This window comes from Anabas testudineus, chromosome 22 (assembly GCF_900324465.2).
Source record: "Anabas testudineus chromosome 22, fAnaTes1.2, whole genome shotgun sequence".
NCBI lineage: Eukaryota > Metazoa > Chordata > Actinopteri > Anabantiformes > Anabantidae > Anabas > Anabas testudineus.
Window position 1 is genome coordinate 17,023,947 of NC_046630.1, and position 22,709 is coordinate 17,046,655.

At 40.8% G+C, this 22,709-nt stretch overlaps 1 protein-coding gene across 4 annotated transcripts; it reads right to left on the bottom strand.

Annotated features, from left to right (window-relative positions):
- Window positions 1-7,442: 7,442 nt before the first annotated feature.
- Window positions 7,443-22,291, bottom strand: man1b1a (mannosidase, alpha, class 1B, member 1a). Of its 4 annotated transcripts, none has more exons than XM_026339689.1 (14): window positions 22,015-22,291; window positions 19,916-20,053; window positions 17,699-17,807; window positions 16,840-17,045; window positions 15,325-15,470; window positions 14,672-14,790; window positions 13,939-14,130; window positions 13,151-13,299; window positions 12,667-12,855; window positions 11,922-12,112; window positions 11,625-11,745; window positions 11,052-11,246; window positions 9,753-9,884; window positions 7,443-8,995 (listed from the first exon to the last, which is right to left on the bottom strand). In XM_026339689.1, exons 2-14 carry the CDS (start codon window positions 20,015-20,017, stop codon window positions 8,786-8,788), a joined length of 2,061 nt encoding a protein of 686 aa, XP_026195474.1. In that variant the 5' UTR covers window positions 20,018-20,053; window positions 22,015-22,291; the 3' UTR covers window positions 7,443-8,785. The 4 variants fall into 4 exon arrangements, with proteins under 4 accessions (XP_026195474.1, XP_026195472.1, XP_026195473.1 ...); XM_026339687.1 differs by having other exon boundaries at window positions 19,916-20,058; XM_026339688.1 differs by having other exon boundaries at window positions 21,911-22,291.
- Window positions 22,292-22,709: the final 418 nt, after the last annotated feature.

The window sequence follows — 22,709 nt, forward strand, 5'->3', positions numbered from 1 at the left end:
ATCAGCTTCATCTGCTAGTGATGCATGCTATGCAAGCTGAGCCGTAATAAAGACCTTCTATTTGTGTGGGTTGCCAGGTTTGCCTTACTCATGATTTCATTGTCACTACATTACACAGCATAGTAAGTCAACATCTGCGTGGGAGACGTGTGGTGGCTGTGAAAATCAATGAGATATGACTGATCCTGACATTACAGAGATAGTGCTGCACGAGACGCATTGATGAAACATCAGGTCTGATAGTACAACAGGAAACAGAAGTTCTTTGACACATGTCATTCATGATCTGGGCTGTGGCGCCTTGAAAGCTGCTAATTCTTCTCTGCTGGCTCACTCCTCACACCTCTCCAGTGCCAGGGAAGCCATCACTACACAGTCACCGAAAGATACGGGAGGAGATCCTTCACAGACTCAGTTTGAACAAGCAGATACTTCACCTGCGACGAAGACAGAGAAGAATGAGCAAGCGTTTGATGGAGCGTGTTGTTTTCTCTGCTCCTGGTCACACTGACGCTCTCTCCAAAACAGCACCAGCGCCTCTAAAAAACAAAAAATAGCCTCTCCACGGACTGTGCACACAGCCACGGCTGAAACGGAAATGTTTTTTTCAGAGCAATATCTTGACCTGATGAAGGCAGTAAATTACCTCCTCCTCCTCCAGCCGAGGCTTTTTCCTAGATCTAGTGTTTTTGCACCCTCTGCAGCTGCTTGCTGACACAAAATACACCGACAGCCCGAGAAATGAAATTCACGTTGTGAAACCCATGTAGCTGAAGAAATTCAACAAAGGGTATGTAAGTGTGGTGGTGAGGGGGGGGATTCAGTTCACTATGTGTTAGGATATTATCGGCTATGACAGAAAAAAGAATTTGGTGATTTAGACTCAGGGGAAGGTGATAAGCAATAATTAGACATGGACGAACAATAAACCCTCTTTATGTCATATCAACAATGGAAGTGGGCTTTACACAGTAAGATTTGCAATATTTCAAAATAAAAAAGGCAAAAAAAATGAAGGACAAGTGTGTCTAAAGACTTAATACACGCTGGTTCTAACTAGAACAGTGTCTGTGCGTAAAACACTTTATTATAAATAACAAATCGGATTTTGACAGTGACAGGAGCCGCTGTCATCTCTCCATCTCCTCCTCCTTTCTTACCTCTGCCTTACTTTTAATTTTTCATCTGAGAGACCACGGGGCTGCGACTGACACTTCCCTGATAGATAACAACCCGTGGCACAGTCTGGTGCCGAGGTCTCCGGCTGCTCAGATGAATTCAGCTCTCAGTGATGAGAAGAGTCTCTCTGCTCTGCGAGTCTGAACCACCCATGGATCACCTTAGACTGAGGTGGAGGAGAGGAGAGAGCTGAAGAAAGGCAGATGGAGAGGAAAGATGATCGAGTTTACTTTTACAGACACACAGGGGGAAAATAAACTAGTTCAACACCTGCATTTCAAATGAAACTCTTTGTGCTGCACTGTAGGAGTTATTTTAGTTCAGGTTTATTATGTGACGTTTCTGTTTTTGGCTTATGTCTCCTCCTGACCACGTGGAATGCTTCCTCGGTTTTATCTGTCAATGGAGTTACAAGTGCCTCATTTAAAAGGTAAAAGTATCTGAGCCCTGTGCAGTTTACTAGAAAACAATCTGAGGTTATATTTACATTGAGGATCTTCTCCACTGTCTTGCTATATGTGTATCATGTTACAGCCACTACTAAGCAGGCTTATGCTTGTAGTGTGTATGTGCATCCATGTGCACACACGATACAAAGGATTTTAGGATGATAAAGGACCTCATCACTGTACCTGTACCACCAGCTGAGTGTGTATCATTAGAGCAGCCTTGGATGAGGTGGTAGAGCAGGTCGTCCACCAATCACAGGATCACTGGATGTGTCCTTGGGCAGGACGAGGCTGGGTCCTGGTGGATCAGATCAGGACCTTGTACAGCAGCTCTGCTCAGTGTTTCATTCACCCACTAAGGCAAAAAGAAGAAATACTCCAAATACCTGTTGACCAGTGTCTTTGAGCTTCAGTACTGGATGTGTTCCAAATCTTATGGTCCTGTGAGGGGTACAGTCTCCTGTCACTGAACAGCATCACAATCTCTTCTCAACACTTTGAGTCCGACTTTCTATTCTAACCAGTCTGAGAGTTTCTATTATTTCTTCCTTTTCAATTATCATACTCATTTACTGTAATTTTATAACAGTGACCTGAAGCAGTGTGCAGAGCGTGGCAGAGTGTAGCAGAGCACAGTGGAACACAGCACCGTAGGGAGGAGGAGGAGGAGGAGGGCTGGGCGGAGCAGAGTGATTGATCTTCAGTTTTATGCTGGTTATAGCTTTATTATAGCTTTAATGTCTTAATCGAGACGTCATGTTAGAAGCCACATCCAAAACTGGCCTCATATTATCGTAAAGCCCCCAAACATCCAGAAATACTACATGACTTAGCAGTAATTAACATTACCATGGCCACGATATGTCCCGGGCTCCAGGGATTCCTTTTATTTAATTTGCCTTTATAACTAATCAATGCTGCAGGAGTCAAACAGGAGAAATATGGACATTGAACGGGAGTAAGACATGCAACCACTGCTCCGTTTCTAAAACCCACAGCCAGCAGAACCTCTTGATCATCACTAATTAGACAGTAAACATGAGTGATGTTGTGCACAGTGTGGAAAGGGGAATCACTGACAACACAAACATGGACCTGTGCTTTACTCAGTGATCCCAGCTCCACATGAAGGCAGACAATGAACCCATAATGCTAAACTATGCACTCACTTTCACTGTTTTAATACAGTGAAACTGAAGAATTCATGAGACTTTTTCAACCCAATTTGTTGGCAAGAAGTTTACCGACAGCTGGAGAGCTCTGGGTGAAAATCTCCTTTAATTCCCCCTCGGGCGACAATTATTTTCCAAAAACTCTTATTCTTTTGGGACAGAGTTGCAGCTTTAAGCCGTGGGCTACTTCTGAGAGCCAAACCACAGACTACTACAGTACTTCTACCCAGCATCCCCCAAGTCAACAGCAGCAACATACACCTGAAAAACACCCACATCTAATTACACACACAAGATTTAAAGGATGCTGGATTATATTTGGAGTCTGAACCATCTGGCTGTAGCAGTAAATCCCACACTGGTAGCTGCTAAAACCTAATGGAATCAGTGCAAAATGATTGTGTGTGGATGTGCGGGTGCACACAAAGCTGGGGGTCATATAGACGAGTTCTTCCGCTGGTTGGTTGGTTTCATGTTTTCTAAAAGCCACCAACATATTCCACAACCTTTGTCGTGCGAGAAGATTTCACATCAAACTAAACAGTGTAATAAGTATCTGATGGGAATGTTGAGCAGCTACGATGCAGCGAATGTTAAGATTTAGACGTTTTACCATGAAACTCGGCGACTGACGGATCGTTCACTTCTGTTTCTTTTTTCTTTTTCAAATTTGTAGTCTGACGCTGACTCGAGTGACATCACATGAGGCGATTTATCAAACATACACTATAACACACGTGTCCCTCTGCAGCCACAAAAGGCTGGAGACATTTTCCACACATGCAGCACTGCTCACATGATAAAACTGCTAAACTCTGAAACATAATCAATGGTTCTACTAACATCTGATTTGTCGATTGCTTCTCCTACTGGGGAAACAGTGAGCTGCTGTATTTTAAAATCCTGCAACATGAGATTCGCTGAATATTTTATTGTGAAAGAAGGTGTTAAAAATGAAAACACGTGGAGTTTGGTTCACTGGTGACTTCTAGATGTGAATGTGATTTTTTTTCTGTATCTCTGTGTCAGTGCTCTGTTGACTGACAGCCTGTTCAGGCCGTTTCCTGGATCTCACCCAACGCCACCAAGCTAATGTATAGAATTTCTTCTAGGAGAAATGGACTCATCATCTCTAGGATCCTGGCAACCGGCCTGTCTGTCAGGTACAGTTTTAAGTATTTTCTGATGCTGTCGAAGGAATCAGTCTCAGTATGGCTTTAAAAAACACAGGAAAACAGGCCTGGATTCAAGTATGGTCATTTGAGAAGCACAAAGGACTAAAAGTTCACACTGATATGATGAAAATCATATATAATTACAGATGATCAGGATATGAATTGGAAAATAAAAAGCAGATTTCATTTTCTATCAGTCAAGGCTCAGTGTTGCTATACAATGAGATTTTTAGCTCTTTGAACACAACACGTTGGTCTGTACCAGCTCCCAAATGCTCCACTAATCCAGATTTTTCCCATTTTCAATGTGGTATAAAGCATGTGACAACTTGACAGTTCCAGATACGACTTCACATTTCTCATATTCCCTGACGGCGAAATTAAAAATGAAAACGGCAGCGTGTGTATTATTAAGAGCCCCAGCTCTGCTGTACATTTCACGTCCTCACTGATTTAAAGATTTTAAAAGGTTGCACATGCTGCACGTAGCTGCAGCAATAAATGTCAGGTAGGCTTGAAATCACCGTGTTTTCGGGGGATTCTAGGACTGTCACACACTTCACCTCCAGCCTCGACGGTTATTACAGTTTCCCATGTTATTATGTGGATTTTGTGTCAGTTTTTATTTTTAGCTGAGTGCAGCAGCAGTGACTTCACCACTGCCCTGAATAAGTAAAAGACACAAGTGCATCTTTTACGTCCAGATGTTTCCTTCTCTACTGTTTAGACAGTGAATGAACACTGCATTTTACATCTCAACCATTTTTTGGACTAAAGGTAAAAACTCGAGTTGCTGGACAAGCAAGCAACCTGCAAATTCTGCCACCAACATGGAGAAAGTCAACACTGAAAGTGATGTGACTGATGACATCGATGCATTTTAGTCTGTCCATGCAGACGTTTGGTTGCAGTGAAATATTTCAGCAGCATCATCTACATGGAAGTTCTCTTCCTGCTGTACTCCAAGTGTGAACACACTCTTCTTCTACTATCTGAAGATGACAAACACATCCTGGTAGAGGACTGTAGGGCACTACACTCATTAGGACCATTAAGAAGAGCTTAGTGCAGACAGTGATGGATAGATTGCACTGCCCCCTGCTGTTGTAGACCTGTGTGTACTAACAAGTATTTGGTTGCAGGCGGCTGGAGTTGATGTTTTAGTGTTTGTTGAACCACAGGTATTCATCACTGACTGCTGAGTCACCATTTATAAAGGGTTTCTAAGACGTAACTGATTGTTTTATTAACATTTAATAACCTCAATGAACTGTTTGCCCACTATCACTGCAGCGGTTTTAAAAATGGCTTCAGGTCCAGATGTCCAGCAGTCCTTTGTCCAGACAGTCAGACAGTCCATTGGAGAGATCTGTGCAATGCATAAAAACTAAAAAGGTAAATGTTGTACTGGAGCTTCTAACTGATCTATTACAGCAGTACATTAAGTCTTAATCGTTAATAATTACAGTATAAAAAAACCCGTAATAAAGGGTGCGCCATCTTACCAATTATTCTACCATCCAAAGACTTCTCCTGATGTCCACACACAGCTGGACTGTTGAACAGGTTCACAAGCGAGTACAACAGGAGTGTGTGTCAGACAGCACGTGCCGTGACCAACCTACGAAGAGAGCTCTTAGAGAAAGCCATGAAAGGCTGAGGCAAGCAGCCAGGGCCCCTGACATGGCTTGTTGGATGCATACCATCTTCTAAAAATACTAAACTAACAAAACGTCCAGAGCATTTATTGAAAAGCTTTATTTAAAAATGTAGTTGTGCTCAGTGAGCACTGCAATCAAGCACAACTTGAGCAACAAAGAGCTGAGTTATAGGAGTCATAAGCTCAGTGTGGATTTGATGGATGGCAGACGCTGTAAGACAAAGTTTCCTAGCAATGCACCATGAAAAGTAAATAGTAAAATAATAATGGCATCCCAGTTTGTTTTAAAAGTTGAAAATGAAAAATTACCAAAATTAAAATAATTGCTTTGCACGTCTCCAAAATATGTAGATGAGTTATTGACTTATGGCCCAAGATACTAGTTCTGCCATCATTAAGAGAAGTGGCTGCTGTATCAAGATGAAGTTTTTCTTCTAGCATGGCTCAGTCAATCGATTCAACTAGAAAACATTATTGATTCATATCTTTGGTCCTGGACACAGTCGCAGACAATGAAGCAGCCAAGAAACAACGAACAACACTGATGTTCAATATAGCCGGCATCTATTTCACAACAGAGCTGTCGTGTTACTGTCAGCTTCCTCTGCAGAATCAGTCTCACTGTTCTAACAATTTCATCAAAACGAACGACCGGGCTGCCCAATTTTCTTTAAATGATTCTTTTAGGTGAAGGAATCAGCTGTGAAAAACAATTATAGAAAGACAGAGCAGAATGAATTTAAATAGGTTCTGTGGAAGCTCACTGTGGAGCCAAATGAGTCATTTCTGGTCTTTCATCTCTTCTGTTACCATCAGTCTCTTAGTGATCAGAAAAATGTGACACAAAGGCTGATTCCTTCCAAATATATGAGGAGCAATTATACAAAAGAGAGAGGAGTATTTTAACACTGTGATGAACCCAATTGTCACTGTATTTTCATTTTCAGTGGAGCAGAGGCTCTGCTGATGGTTTCTGTGTTTTGCGTTTGTAGCCGTCTCTCGACACACAATACAACACAACACCACTCGTAGATTTCTAACTTTGCATGGCCTCAATATATGACACATGCCAATTGGAGTTTTTGGGGTTATAAATAAACACGATATTATTTATGAAGAATTTCACTGAAAAGGATGTGTAAACTCTGAATGAGACCTTTTTACATGATGGCAAAGAACATGAGGACCAGAAACAGCTCAGAAATCAGCAGACACACAGGCTTGATTCAGTAAACAAGTTAGAAACAATTTATACAGAATATATATATATATATATTATTGTGTCATTCAAACATCCAGAGTAAAAATACAATCCATAAATCACTCATAGCACTTCACAAATGAACATCACTGATACAGCAGCACTAACAAAAAACAAAAAAACAGAAACAAAACATCCACCACCCATCATAGCACAATATCTCAATAGGCACAGCAGAGCATTGGCAAATGTAGTGCACAGACAGTGATGTGGGTTAGTACAGTTTATGGCTCTCTGTTGGATGAAGCTCATTAAGAAGCAGTCTCTACTTTAACGGCTAAACAGAAACATTCGTTTCCTTTGTGAAAGATTGAAGCTGATGGTAGAATAACAGATCATCATCAGCACCTACAGTACAGCATCCCAACTGATTTGTCAGTGTTGCTGTGTGGAAAACAAGCGCACCCACTACGCATTAGACAGGGAGCTGTGCACTGTGAACGGTCTCAAACTCCTTTAAGTGTGAAAAAAACAATACATCAAACTTGACGTTTAAAGCAGGTCATCTGTGAAAAGAGGATGTGTGTCTATTTTTCCTGACACGTGTACCGAGTTGGTTTATTTTCAACTACTTACTTTACTAACCTATTTTAACTGCAAATCTGAGACTACATGATGAAAACAAGTGTGAATAGAATCAAACAGACACAAACCAGGGAAAGTGAGAGTAGGTCTGTGACCAAAATGCTAAATTAAAAGGAAATTATGTACATTCATCAATACAACCAGGTGTCGTCATGTGTGCAGGCTTGACTGAAATCACTCAGGACTCACTGATTTGTTGGACCCCCATTGAACGCCCTGCTTCACATTCAGACTTTTAGATCCCAACCTAAGCCATGACTACTCTCCGTCACTGTCACACTAACTCTAAAGATCAGCGCACACAACCACATGTGCCCCTAAAACACAAAGAGGTGTTGATGAGCAGTCAGTCGTACCGCACCCAACTTATCAGTCTACATCTAAAGAATCATTGCTGCACGTGCAAAAGCGGGGCGCGATAAGTAATCAATGTCAAGTGCAACGCTTTCCGAGGCTTCACAGTTCTTTGACCTCCCATCTTTCAAGTTCTACTTTTGCCAGAAAATGGGAAGAAAACATCCAATGGGAATGAACAGAGCACCGAGTGAGAGAGGCCCCGACGCAGTAGATTATCAGCAAGGTTTTAAATGATTGGTTTTTTTTAGGTGTAGCCATAAGCTTCCTAATACTTCATTTAAACTCCTTACTTAATGTAAGACTTGCAGGTTTTAGGAACACTGCACTGTAACGGTCCACTTCCCCTAAACTGGGTTCTTCTTACCCGAGGGATTAAGAAGAATCACTTCACTTTCATACATGAGCGAATGCAGTGGATGTGGCCAAAATAAAGACAAATGATGTGATTTCTCCACTAGGGTAATTTGGTAGACATGTCCATCCCCGGATACTGCACCTTTAAACATCAGCGGATGATTCAAACTGGCTGACTCCTTCACAGTTGGACCATGTTGAACTGGAGCTTTTTTACCCCACACAGCAGAAACATGAGTGGTGTTACCACATACACTACTGTATGTGACACAAGCACACCTACGTTCTTCTCCCTTGTTTCCTGTGCCAGCTATTTAAAACTGATTTTTATTTTTTTAAGTTTTTAGAGACCAGCTCTATCACAAACATTTTCCTTAGGAAAAATAAAGGAAAAAGAAAAGAGATCCTAAATAAACCCCTCCACAAGGAAACATATCAAAGCACAAGTGGACAGCACAGATCTGCTGCTACACAGCAGTCCACTCTGGACGGTTGCTTAGAGATACGCCTGACTGAGCAGCAGTAACAGTCTTTGACTCAGACAGGACTCTGAGGGCCTGGTCTTTACAGATGTCTCTTACAGTACAGTAGCATCACTTGGGTGGAGGGGGCCATATTGGGAGAGGATGGGCCTCTGTGTTGAAGACGTACTTCTCCAGACTGAGCAGCTCCATGTCATCAGAGAAGAGAAGATACAAGTACTTGAGTGTCTCACCGAGGAAAAAACTCTCCATCTTGTCTCGGGGCCCAGGGTTAACAGGGTCACACACATTGTTAATGGACGTGTAGCCCCCACCGGAGACCTGCAGAAGGTTTGAGGCAGAAAATCCTCATGATGCAAGTTAAGCTCTCTGCACGCTGCCAGGGTTTTTATACACTCAACACACTTTTACACTTTTCAAGCAAACTCAAGAGCAAGATAGACTGGCAAACATAACTGTGCTTTAGACTGATGTGTCGGCCTGGTTTGCAGTGATTTTACATTTGATTGTGCTGTTGGCACCCTCAAAGTTAACTCAGGACTAAAAATACTCAGACCTCGAAGTGGGGCATAAAATAAAGAAGAAAAGAGTCGTACGCTTGTACTTTTAGACAGCTGGAACAATTTGAACGTGAAACGTGAAGGTTTTATGCTTATAGGTGAAAACAAAGGTAGCAACCACATTATTTTTAAGCTTTAGCAATATGCTATATACCAATTCTATTTCTCTACTGTTGAAAAGCCACTGCCTGACTCCACTGTGTGAAATTATCCCCATCAGCCCCATCCAATCACAGTTTCCTATATCACACACTGGGTAACGTGTGTGGATGTTTGGGACTTTTGTCCAATAAAGGATCACTTAGCTTACACCCTTGTTGTTATGTGTGTTTCCAAAACTATTCAATCAAACCTGCTCTGAAGCAGGTAACTAGTCCACAGACTCAATATTGAACAAAATAAACACCAATCCTGTGCTATAGTAAAAGCCATGCAGTAAAAGAGATGACTGATATTTTTTAATACTGCCATTTAGCTGTCTGGAAAATTAAAAGGCTGTGATAAAATTAAGCCTGTACCTTAGTGTACTTGTTGAAGCTCTGCAGTATTTCCCATCCCCAGTCTCTGTACTTGGTGTCCTTGGTGAATCTGTACATATAGAAGAGACTTTCGACCGTCTCTGGTCTGAGCAGGTTGTGTCTGTCCGCGGGCTTGAGGAGATAGAAGAGCAAAAAATAAATAAAATATTAGAATTCATATAAGTGGTCAGATAAGGATCAGTTTTTCCAGTTTGACCTTTATTCAACCTGGCACACCCACAGAAATGAAAAACTCTTCAAGACGCCTTATCAAGAAAGCAGCTGGGAGTGAGTTCAGATTAAATACAAGTTTAGAGCAGAAAAATTCTAAATTCAGCACAGCACACAGTCGGGCAGCAGCAGAACACACATTTCTGTGTTTCTTGCACCACACTTTGAGTGAAATGTGCAAAAAAGGAAGAAGTTAAATTGTTGTGAACATTCTTGTGAGATTAGTTATGATTCTAAGCATGAACAATCAGGAAAAACAAAGGCGCCTGCAGCCAGATGTGACTCCACTAACTATCAACGTTCCTTTTATCAGCAGAGTTTATGGAAGCAGTAAAACAATCAAGAAAATAAAAATACAACCAAGAAAAAATACAATAAATCAATATGAAAAGCCCGTTCATAAAAGTCATCAGTTGTTGACTAAACAGGCCACAGTAACAACTAAAGAGGCCTCAAGGCTGAATTAAAGCGTCTGCAATCAGCCCTGAACTCAGATCTTTCTGTTTACCCAAAACCCAACAGTCAAGGATGCAATCACAGGAAAAACAGAGGTGTTTTACAAGAGTTCAATTTTTGCAGCAGTGGTTAGTTCACTATGACTTACTGGGAAACATTCATGAAGCCTTTTAACCTGACATTTGTTTCCTTAGTTTTCAATCCTACAACACAAATGAGCTCCTAAATGTTTCAAATGTTATTTCAGGTTAATGAAAGCGGCAGTGGAGATGAGGGCCGAAATACTGGAAGCTCCGATAAACCTGGAGTTTAACTGAGGAAGGTTATTGTCACAACTCCCATGACACCAGCTGATTAAATTTTTGTTCAGCAGGCTCATTCAGTTCGGAAAGCAGCAGTGGGTTCCTTTGCTCCCTTCAGCTTCTTTCAAATAGCGAATGTGGATTTAACAGAAAGCATCAACACAACACTACTAAACAAAGTCAGTAAGTATATTTGAATTTACAAAAATGTCTGCATCTGACCTGGTATACCCGTCCGAACACAGTCAGTTTATGAATAAATTAAATATATGATGAAAAATAAAAAGAAAATAACTAAATGCAATCTCACCTTGACAACAACGTCACGCCCATCACTGGCCTGAAGGTTGAAGTGTACAATCTCTGGGCTCAGCCCAGTCTCCATCTGTGTGTACATGTGATAACAAGTCTCCATCAGCTGTGTCGCCAGTTCCATGTGGTCCCCCGGGAGGCCATTGTGGACCCCTAGTGCCAGGGTTCCTGGCAGGAAGCACACCAGGTGATCCTGCAGCATGAGGAGCAACAGAAATCACGAATGAAAAGAGAAATGATGAGATTAAATGATGAGACCTGGAATCGATTGAACTGCTTGATAGAGAGAAAGACTGAGAGCACGTGGGTCTGTACAGCTACTGATTCAACAAAAGCACAAAGGCTGATTGATTCAATGAGGCAGTCTTCATCTGTGGATGTGAGTTTATCGACTTTCAGCAGTGTGCGAAATAGGACAATCAGGGATTCCAGGGCTGTGCATGGTACAGTGGCCCAGCTGTATAAGAGCCATAAAATCTGCATTGACAGCAGCTACTAGGTTAATTAAGGGCTCAGTGACTCGCTGACCCCCTCGGTACTTCACACACTGACTTATGATGAGAATCTCTACCATCTTAGGGTTGAAGCGGTTGTGGGACAATTCTCCAACGAAGGTCAATCTACGAGGTCCCGTCTGTCTCACAAGGTGTTTTTTCACTCCCTCCACAGCCTGAAGGTAGTCCTCCAACAGGCTGGAAACAACACACAGATACACATGGGGATGTTTGTGTTGCAAACAATAGTCAGTGTTATATTAGAGGTATTAGTCAGTGTGTGGAGACTGCATTAATGTTAAGTCAATTTGACTCAATTTGATTTGTTCCAGCCAACAAACCAATGTTCTGCATAAATATAAAGCTGGAATTACTTGTCTTCTGTCTTGCCTCCCTGGATCCACTGTTTGAGCAGGTATTCGTAGTAGCTGTCTGCCCTGGCACCGAGCGTGAAGACTCCTTTGTGGGTGAACTGACCACTGTTGGTGTTGATGAACATGGGCACCAGGCCGTCTTGTTTGCCTGGCAATGAGTGGACCAGCTTCATTACCTCATTCACAACCTCCTTGAAAGGTTAAAAAACATGAGAAGTGACATTAATTCCTAGACATGAGATATTGAACCTAGCAGCCTCACTTCACTTACTGCTTGTGTGTGGGCCAATAGGTTTGAAAAAAACTGTTTTAAGCTATTTATCATTGGAAAATTATTAACAATTTCACACTTTAATGGAATTGGGCTCATTAGAGGCTATGTCTCAGAGGGCTGGCTCAGGTTATGACAGATATTATTCAAATAAATGTCAGGCTGTGGTTGAAAACCTTTAGATGCAAGCACTCATTCCTGGAATCACTCAAAAACTGACAGCATGATGGATTTAAAGCAAGTCCTAGTTCCCGCTTGTCACTTCAATCACACAAGTGCTCACAAAGTGTATTTAATGTGCGATTTTAACAGAGCTGCAACCCTCCATGTGAACTCTCCATCTGCCTCCATCTTTTTTCACTACATCTCAGAGAATTGAAAGTGATGACAAGTCAAAATGATTTGACACACACACACACACACACACACTACAGCCCGTTTTACTAGCATGGATGCTCCGTGTGTTATCCAAACCTGGTACTGGGGCTCCTGAGTGAGGCGGCTCAGTTCTCTGAACTCCAGCTGAATGCTTGTGACCTCGGCCAGTGTGCTGTCTGACGTCCACCGAGGCGGATGGGCTGTGCCCTTCCCAATGTTGACATCTGAAAATGGGATCTTTGAGGGAGTTTTGAAGGCAGGCATCAACCTGGACCCAAGATCTTTCTTTAAGTGGGGAGAAGAACAGAGAGCCTTTTGAAGTGAAGCATGATGGAATGTAATTTAAAAATGCAACACAACAACAAATGTGAATACAGCAGGCTGTGACTGAAGTTTAGCAGATGAGGCACATTGGAAATGCATACATTTTGCAATGTAGTTTACAAATAAGCTGCGTGGGATTGTTTCTAGTTTCTTTGTATTTGATTATACAAAAAACTAATAATGCTAGACTGCAGCAAAATGCTCTACAACAACTGCACAAAAGGGACAGTAGAATGCCTGTTATAAGATGACTCACTGCCTTCTCGAGGAATAGTTGGTCTCCTGTTAGGTGATAGGCACTCAGCAGGCCCCCAAGGACACGAATGGTTGTCTCAAAAAGATTTACATCAACATTTTTGTTGAAGGACAGCTCTTTCTCCACCCAGTTCCTTGCTTCTGTAAACTCTGTGCGGAGTACAAGGGGAGAAAGGAGAAAGAGAAAAAAGTACATTTGATGGCTTTATTTTCACAAGGTGGATTAAAAGATGTCAAGTGGCATGATCAAGTGGTCTAATAAACTCCAGAGGCAGCGACTGATTTAGGCTCTCAATCAACAGTAAAAGAAAGAAGATCAAAAGTGGGGAAGCAGAGCAGAGTTACTGTCTTTTTTATTCCACGTATACTTCTTTGTCAAAACCTAGTTCCTCTTTTTACTCTAATGCATTGGATTGATGTCTGGATGTGTTGTGCTGGTGGTAGAGCCACTATCCTTTATGGTGCTACAGACGTCTACTCCACAACCCAAACTGCTTTTCATGTTCACAGCTCAGTTCACAGCCAAAACCCTGTCTGGAGTTTTAAACAGTGTTTCTGACATGCATAGACTGGGTGTGTCCTCCAAGCAAACTCTCAGAGATGTTACGTTACATTAGGTAACAAATGGAAAATAATGTATGTGAATGAATGCAGATACACATTTGCTCCGTGTGGTGTAAATGATAGCAAAAACACACCTGTGTTACTGTATATGATAATAGTACTGAAACGTTGCAATATGAAACCCCACTATAAGAGAGAGAGAATAAGTAGCAAACAGCACTCTACCTTCTTTTAGGCCCATTATCCACATAGTGTCCAGAGAATCAATGAGTGTCAATCCCAGTCCAAACCACTCGCCAAAAGACTTGGAAATGGGCTTGAGCTCGTCGTGACCCCAGGCGAAGTCCTTGTAGCCTTTCCAGGCATGTCTGAAGGCATCACGTACTGCCTCCAGTCTGTCCACAGTGCCAGTTGAAACTACAGTACAAACGAAAGTCCACAAAGGAATAAGAAAGTTTAAGTTTAAGTCAGTTTCCCCTAGGAAGCTCTCACAACAGTGCAAGTCTCATTTTCTGATTATGGCCAGACGAGGGAATATTCTATGCCATGTGTCGATGCTGCAGCTTTGAGTGCAGCAGGAATGTTCAAACTTTAAGTTAAAAAAAGAAGCTGGACTTTAAACAGCATACACTAGTAGAGCTGGCAAAGGCTACGTTAAAAAAAAAAAAAAAATTTTTCAGTAGCAATACAAAAACTTCATCAGTGGGTACAGAAAGGATGAAAATGTTGATCTTTTCTTTTCTTCTGAAAGAATCTGAGGTATACAGGCTTGAAAAACAAAAAAATGCAGTGTAATTGTTTCTCTGGTTTACACTATTGCTCGCTCTTTCTTTGCATTGTTGGTTTGGACAAAAGCATTTGGAGACGCATCTTTTTGGCTCTTGGAACTTTTGATGGACATTTTGGTGTTAAGTTAGTCATTCCAGCTAAATTCCCTAAATGTAAGTTCAGTACTGACCTTCCAGTGGGACAGTGTCAGCCGCATTAGCTGGTGCTGGGGGCACTGCAGCTTCTTTCTCATTGGCTGAAGGTGGAGGCTCAGTGGCTTGGTCAGCTTCGATCATTGCTCCTCTCCAGCTACATGACAACAGCAGAAACCCATTTTACACCTGAATTATTTATATCTGCTTCTCTGACATACATATAATGCAAGTTGGTAGATGGTCTGGGAGCATCCACAACATCAGAGTCTGCCTTCAGAGCAATGACACGTTACCGAGTCAGCTATAGTATTCTATACTACCAGTCAAACGTTTTTCATATAAAGATAAATGCTTCCATCCATGTCTTCATACATTTGTTACCATGGTTGCAAAAGGGTTTTCTCATGATCGGTTATGCTTTTAAATGATTACACTTGGATTAGCAAACACAACATGCTATTGGAACACAGTACTAATGTTTGCTGATGATAGGTCTCTGTTCGTTAAAAAAAAACAAAACTGCTGGTTCTAGCTGCTATAGTCCTTTGCAATATTAACAATGCCTGTATTTCTGAACAATTTGATGTTTTAAAATCTACTTTTCTTAAGACAGAAAAGTTATTTTTATGTGTCGCAAAACCTTTTGTATAGTTATTCACAGGAGAAAAATAGCAAATGAACAGATCACCTGACAATCTTCTTTTCTTGGTCCTCATCCTCTCCTTCATCTTGAACCACCTCGTGCTCTTGCTTTTCTCTACCGCCTATGTCTGAAACATTTCCAACAACTTTCTGTAGGTTTGGAGGGCCCCTCTTGTTTAGAAATGTCTTTTTCTGTGGATAGACAAAAGGCTAGAGCTGGAAACAGGACATGAACATGAAATAACATGAAGGCACTAACTCATCACTTAATCTTCCATCACTTTTACCAATTAGCTGCAGTAAGCATCCACCACTTTAGCACAACAGCTTTGTAAAACCAGGATCCAGATACGAAATTTACAAGCTTGGCATGTTTACTAATGTAAAATGCTTCAATGTGTCTGATTATAATTCTAACATCTGTAAGACGATTACAGAACACTATAATTAACATTTAACTAGCGGGACAGTGTAGATTCTTGCAAGTAGGGTTATTTAAACAGTGTGGTAAGATGTGAATTACATTTCCTAGTAAAATATTTACCCTCTTTGGAAGTTTTCACTTTTTATTTTTTTATTTTACATTGAACCATGTTTATTTTAAGGGTAAGGGTTTAAGGGTCAGCAAAAAAACCTCCCTAACCACCAGTGTGCAGTGAATGCACAGTGAATGCTGATATTGTCACAGCTAAAAATAATTATTGTAATGGAAATGATTAATGGGTTCTTCAAACTTTTTCTTCATCAGAAAAACAAATAAAAACAAAACAGCAGACCCTAGGCAGCTGTCAATTTTGTTTTCTTAAGGTCCCTTTCACTCTGTACAAATCTCCTATTTTAACCCTTTCCAGATTTATGTAAATCAACAGTTCTTGATCATTGATCCTCTGAAAGATTAAACCTCAAAAAGTTTGAGTGGTTTTTGTCAGTCAAAGTAGCTCTGGTCCACACCTCTAAACTAATTTTCTTAACAAGACTCCAGGTATGCTAACATCTGATTCCAGTTAGCTTTTTTGTGGTCATTCTTCCAAAGGTTCAAATTTTGTTTCCACTAGCACTATGTGGTTTTCTGCTTGTTCTCAATAAAGACATAAAATCATTTTTTCATGTTATTCTTTTAAGCACATCATATTTGTTAATACTCTTGACTTAGATAAAGATCAGATCACATTTTAATGCAGAAAACCATGAAATTCTAAAAGGGTCACATACTTCTGAATACTTTCTGAATAGACCTAAATCACAACAAAAGTAAACTAAAGGCACTTTACAGTGTTTAGACCTTACACAATATAACAGTTTATAGAATGATATAGAAAACCCAACAACCCCACTTGAATATGTAAATGTGTAATGTAATAATGTAAATCTACAGCACGGTGTCCCCAACAACAACTTTTCAAGTTGGAGAGACTGTACATGACTGTACAATCCACTGGGTTCTCAACCAAAAGCAAAATGTGAAAACTTCAACAGAGGGTAAATACTTAGGTACTATAATCAATCTTTACCAACTCTACTATTTTGAATCATATTCCAGAAATACAAATACAACTCTAACCTTATTGGGAGGTTTAGCCAAAATGGGGATGTTTGGTCCTCTGGGCTCCAACACAGGACCTGCTCCTGCATCTGGCCCTACAGCTGGGCCAGGAACTGGAGCTGGAACTTTACCTGTGCCTGGATCCAGTACAGGCTTCACTCCTGGAGGAGTGGCCTTCAACTCCCTGTCATTTAGTGCCAGCCAGTCCTCCCTGTCAGACAACCCTACACACACACACACACACACACACACACACACACACACACACACACACACACACACACACACACACACACACACACACACACACACACACACACACACACACACACACACAAGAAAACAACTTAAAATGATGGCCGCACTATATCAACTCAAGGAATTGTTTTATAATGGTTCTAAACTGGTCTAATGAAATAGTTTACCTTTCCTACCATAGACCGAGCAGACATAATGTCCATACTTTTCCATACAAAAGTTGTATTTTTCCAGTCTGAATTAAAGTAGAAGCAGTTTTCGTATTGTCTACTCTGGATGGGGATTTCTGGAAAGCTTAGTTTGTTGCTGTGAAAAACCATGGCTCAGTGTGGATGGAAGACTCAGAGAGAAATACGGGTGTATTCAGGTTGAGCCAAATCATATATAGCACATGTAGAAGCACACAAAAATAAAAGCATGCAGACAAATCAAAGCATCTCATGTTACATTTTAGATTCACTTATTACTTTCACTCACTCAGTGCAACCATTGCCACCAAACACAACAAAGTGGTAATCTCTCTCATCAACTTCACCTAGTCTTGCAACAACACAATTAGAATTAACGACAGACTTTGCTTGTGTGTGAGCGAGCCTAGTTTTGTGTGGGCACTGTTTACCTCTCCACTGCTCTGTGATGCTGGGGTAGGAGAGCAGTCCAAATATAAGCAGCAGAGCCAGCAGGAACAGGATGAGGCTTCGCTGGAGCCGAGACAGCTGCTTCCATTTCTGCAAGCAACAAACAGAACTAACTACACAGAAACGTGTGTAATTAAAATCAAAAAACGTCTGTCATCACATTCTGCCCTTCTCAAAATCTCTTGCTGTAATGTTTGGGCTTCTATAGAAACAGCAGGGTGAAAAATGAGAAAGCCAGATGGCCTACCCTGTGTAAACTCAACATCTCTCTCCACCTGATGCGTTGAAGCCCAGTGACAGCTCACAAATGAACAAATCCAACCAGCTCATCTGAGCCGTGAAGATTCAGCCTGGGTCGTCTCAGGAGAGAAGGCCAACACACAGGCTGGCACCCCTCTGTTACCTGCTCTAATTAACACATGTGCAATACCATGAAACTATTGAGCCATCGTCTGTGCTGTGATAGAGAACACAACAGACTTTCTCTCAGGGGACGCTTTCATTTGCTATAGCATGAGAACACTTTGTACATCCCACTAGTGCACATATTCCATTTTCTGAATTATCACAAGACTCATGATCCGGGCATTTGTGGTATACTGTGTCAACATGATTTCTTCCTCAACAACAACAAAAAAAAAAAACAGCAATGAGGAAGAGATCATTTACTGCACTGAGCTCACTCAGCAGGCTACTTGTTACACACAATCATACAGTATGCCATATGCTAATTCCATATAATGGTAATTATATGCTAATTCCACGCTTTCACCTCACATGTAAAGTATTTGCACGCATTCATGCAAGTGTTGAAGGAAACCGATGTGAACAGAGGTAAAAGCAGCTAGTGAAGCCTTTTTACCTCTGTGTGAAACAAACACTGAGCCAACAAGCCTCTCCAAAGGACATGATTTGCAGAGAATGCTTTTCTCAGGAACCATAAACTTGACGACCAACAGGTACAGGAGAGTGCTGAGCCGGGTAGACGTCTCTGATATAAAACTGGATTTATAGAAGAAATGAGTGTTGATATACTTCCCAAATCAAAGTTTACAGATCACTTAGTTCCAAACTAAGGCAGACAGTTGATGGAAGTAAGATCCACCTCTATTTAAAATACAACAGATCTGTTGAGGAAAATAGCATTTTGTAGGTCAATGACCACAACTCCTCAGTTTTCAGGCATTTATTCATCATGTCTCAGCTACTGGTCCCCAACAACTATTTTGCCTGTATGAACATCCAATGCAGGACAGTGACAACATGGCTGATGTGGGTTAAAGCTGTGAACATACAAACCAAACAAATATGGGGAGAAAAATAAAACCTCTAATCCATGCACGTGAAGTACCTTAAAGGCTGCTGAACTAATTAAACTTTGTTACACAGTATTAATCAGTAAACAGCCAGTAGCTGTGATCTCATTACGAGTAAGAGTGTAAGACCAGTTTGAACCAGGATGAAAGAGGAAACCTGTGAACAAAGCAGCACTGTTATTTTCAAATCCTCAAGCAAGGTGTAAAGTGTAACATAATATACCCGTAAAACCGGAGCAACAAAACCAGCATAGCGAGGAAGAAGGAGGGAAAGTGTAAGAAACTCCAAAGTGTGGAAAACAAGATTAAAGAGCATTTGCACAGCGATATAGTCGAGATGCTGGGATGAGTTGGAATGTGTTTTATCTTACTGTAGTGATAAGACGCACCGTGTGCTCAAGGGAAGCTTTTATCTGTAGAGTTTGCTAGTTCAGAGCACTCCACAACAAAAGGCGTAAGAAAGAAAGACTGAAACCCAGCAATGCATTTGTCACAAAAACAGATGCTTTTCATAAAGGCAGTGATAATTCATCTCAGTGAAGTCAGAGGAAACGTGACAATGCAGCTAAATCTTTTCTGCAGAGATGTAGTGATTGCAAAAGGCTTTGAGTATGAATAACATTTTCATAGTAATTATGCGTTTCTCTACCTAATTACTGAGGTTCTTCAGTATATTGCATTACAAGATTATCTCCAGGTACAGTGTGAAACAGCATTGTAACTGTCATCCAGTTCTACGTAAAACCTTAGCTCTGTGGTTTAGCAGTGTTGTGTATGGGCTTACAGAGTGAAGTACAGCGACTTGTGATAGTTGTCTGGTGCCATTTGGTCAAATACAAGCTCATTACTATGCATCAGTCACAGGGTGTGTGCAACACTTACCCTCCAACAGGACTGTCTCCGGTGCTTGCCGTTGTTGTAGGTGTGACTGTGTGGATCACTGAGTGTTAGAGAGATGAAGTCCTTTCTGGAAGGTGGATACATCCTCTGAACAGGCCAGTCAGTCACAAGTCATAGACGCTACACTAAGAAAAGTGAGAAACAAGCTGCATCAATACCCTCTGCAAGTTTAAAGTGAAAAACACAGTAATGTGTCAACTATTATAGTCTAATTACACGGTATTCATAGATGTGAGATGAGCATCCATTGAGAACTTTTATTTTTGTATTTGGTATTATTTTATTTCAAGTATTTTTTTGAGCTAATTCTTTTGTTCTTTTGCTTTATTTATTTTACTTGTAACAGATTATTTCTTCACTGTGCTAAAGCTGCTTTGACTTGAGCAAATGATCTCACTACATCAAGCAATGCATATTAGTCATCCAAATTGTATAAATTAATACATTAAATCACTCCCCACTTAGTGTGGGGGCTTGTGGGAGTCTGGACACAATGGTTAATAGAACACTTTAATGCAGACCGAAACATGGAAATCTACAGGATGTGGATTTCTTTCTATCACCAGCTTTTTACTGTCTACACACAAGGTTTAGGTTTAACTGAGCTTCTGTTCCATATACTTTTCTTCTTCAGCAGACCACTGCTGCAATGTTGATTTACCAACACCATTTGGCAACCGAGAAATGCTGATGAATGAATAAATGAGTGAGGTCCTTATCAAAGTATAATTTTGTTGAAATGTTTGATTTTGACATCTTTGCAGATATTTTGAAGTAACGAGGATGTGAAGCCTGCAGCAGTGTCCCATGCTTGATTCAATACCGATACTGTATGTTTCATAGTTTCTAAGTAGGTTAATAAATGGATTTGGCATATATTTAGATGTAATCTATTGTCAGTCAGAATAGCCATAAACTTTGATGTAATGGACCTTGAAACCCAACCATCATGGATCACTGGATCAACACATTAGAAGCTCAGTCTCTTGGACATTTACGATGTCCCTATAATGGACTTTTATACTGGTTTAATCCAGTATTTGTGTGAAGTAGTCAAAGAACCAGAGATGAAGTCCCCATAAGAGCCCCATAAGAGAGTGTGAAATATCACCAGTAAGCATGTTTGTGTTAGTAAGAATTATAGTGATGTTTATTTCAGTTTTGATTTTGTAGTGTTTTGCAGCATAACCCACTAAAAAACTTTTACTGGGGCTATATCAGTATCTGTTTTCTTATTTATTTTGAGATTTAACCATTTTTTCATCTCCAATTAATATATTTACATGTCCACTGCGCCGCATGTTCAAGTCCATACATGGGCCAGTGTTTCATATTTGAACCAACATCACGTGACTATAATTGGTGCAAAGATTTAATCAGTAGTGGCAAAATAATTGTACATTTTTCTTTACACAGGATGAAAATGAGTCCATACCCAGACTGAGAAGGACCAAGAGTGTCGTAGTAAGTTGTAAATTAGGTAAATGTTCATTTATTAGGATATTTAGCACATATTCTGGAGGAGTATGCTCCAGACACCACCTCCTCAAGAGATGATAGTGATTTAAGCCTCAAACCACAGAAAACTAAACGCGTCACTTTGCAGGAAGACATATGCATACAGGATGCCTCAGTATGTGACACCACTACACCTGGAGAACACACAAAAACCTTGTTCAAAGACTACAAATGATGTTCAACTATCAGACTTCAGCTGATATTTGGAAAAAACAAATATTAAAAACGTAGAAAACACTTAACAGGACTCAAAACAGGACTTCAATACATAGATGCACCTTAGGGTGGCTCGGAGCCCTCACCAGTAAAACGACCAAATGTAAAAAGGAATAATATAATAATGACAGTGCAATACCACAAGCTGATGCAAGTCTCACTTAATAGGTGACAGTGGAGTTATTTTAAAATAGCATGTGGCTGTAAACAAAGAGCTCGTTGACCAATAGGCTAATCTATTACCTTACACCCTGTCGTCCATACGTGTTGTTCAAGCAGCATGGAAGTTACAGCCTGCTGGTTGAACAGCAGGATCACAGACAGGTGTCCAGCAGCCTCCCCCTCACCTTTATGCCTGGTTGGCTGCTTCACAGCGACGTTACTCTCCTCAAGGCTAAGCGGCTGTTAGCTAACGTTAGCTGTGGCAGGCTAGCTAGCGTCTTCGGCTTATTTCTGAATGGAAAGTGACACTGTTCGGCTTTCCGAAAGGGCAACATGTAGCAAAGCAGTCTGTCCGACTGTCACACGAGAAAGCCTGTCGTTACACGAACTGACAGACGAGTTAAACTGAGGGAAACATGGCTAAACTCAGCGCAGCGCGACGGACAAATGCGGAAGAGATGACGAGCGATGTCGCTGCGAGTCACGTGACTTGTTTCACGTGTCGCGATGGTTCCAGGTTTAACCCTTTAAACACCGCGTGGTCTCTTCTACATGTTCAACAATTCAAACGAGAGCACAGAGGTCATTTTAACAATCGGATTGTTTTTAAAGGACATTTTATATCATAATTTATCCTCTGTACTTTAAATACATTTAAGGTTTCACTGACAGTTACTATGCTGCTATTACTAACACTATTGTAACTGTACAGCTGATATAAAACTAATACTAACTGTAACTGGACTGCTGCAGGTTGAATTATTAGATATTAACGGATTTTGACATATGTATCGAATAGATGTGCAAGATGTGTCTATGCCAGATATGTTCAACACACGTTCAAATGTGAGAAATAAAATAATTAATATTAATTAAAGGA

Excerpts from the sequence above, each read along its gene's own strand:
- man1b1a (XM_026339689.1), bottom strand. The coding sequence starts at position 20,017 with ATGTATCCACCTTCCAGAAAGGACTTCATCTCTCTAACACTCAGTGAT. Across the intron at positions 14,791-15,324 it reads CAAGAAAAGAAGATTGTCAG|CTGGAGAGGAGCAATGATCG; the intron begins GTGATCTGTTCA and ends GTTGTCATGTAG. Across the intron at positions 8,996-9,752 it reads GCTTCAACAAGTACACTAAG|GTCTCCGGTGGGGGCTACAC; the intron begins GTACAGGCTTAA and ends AACCTTCTGCAG.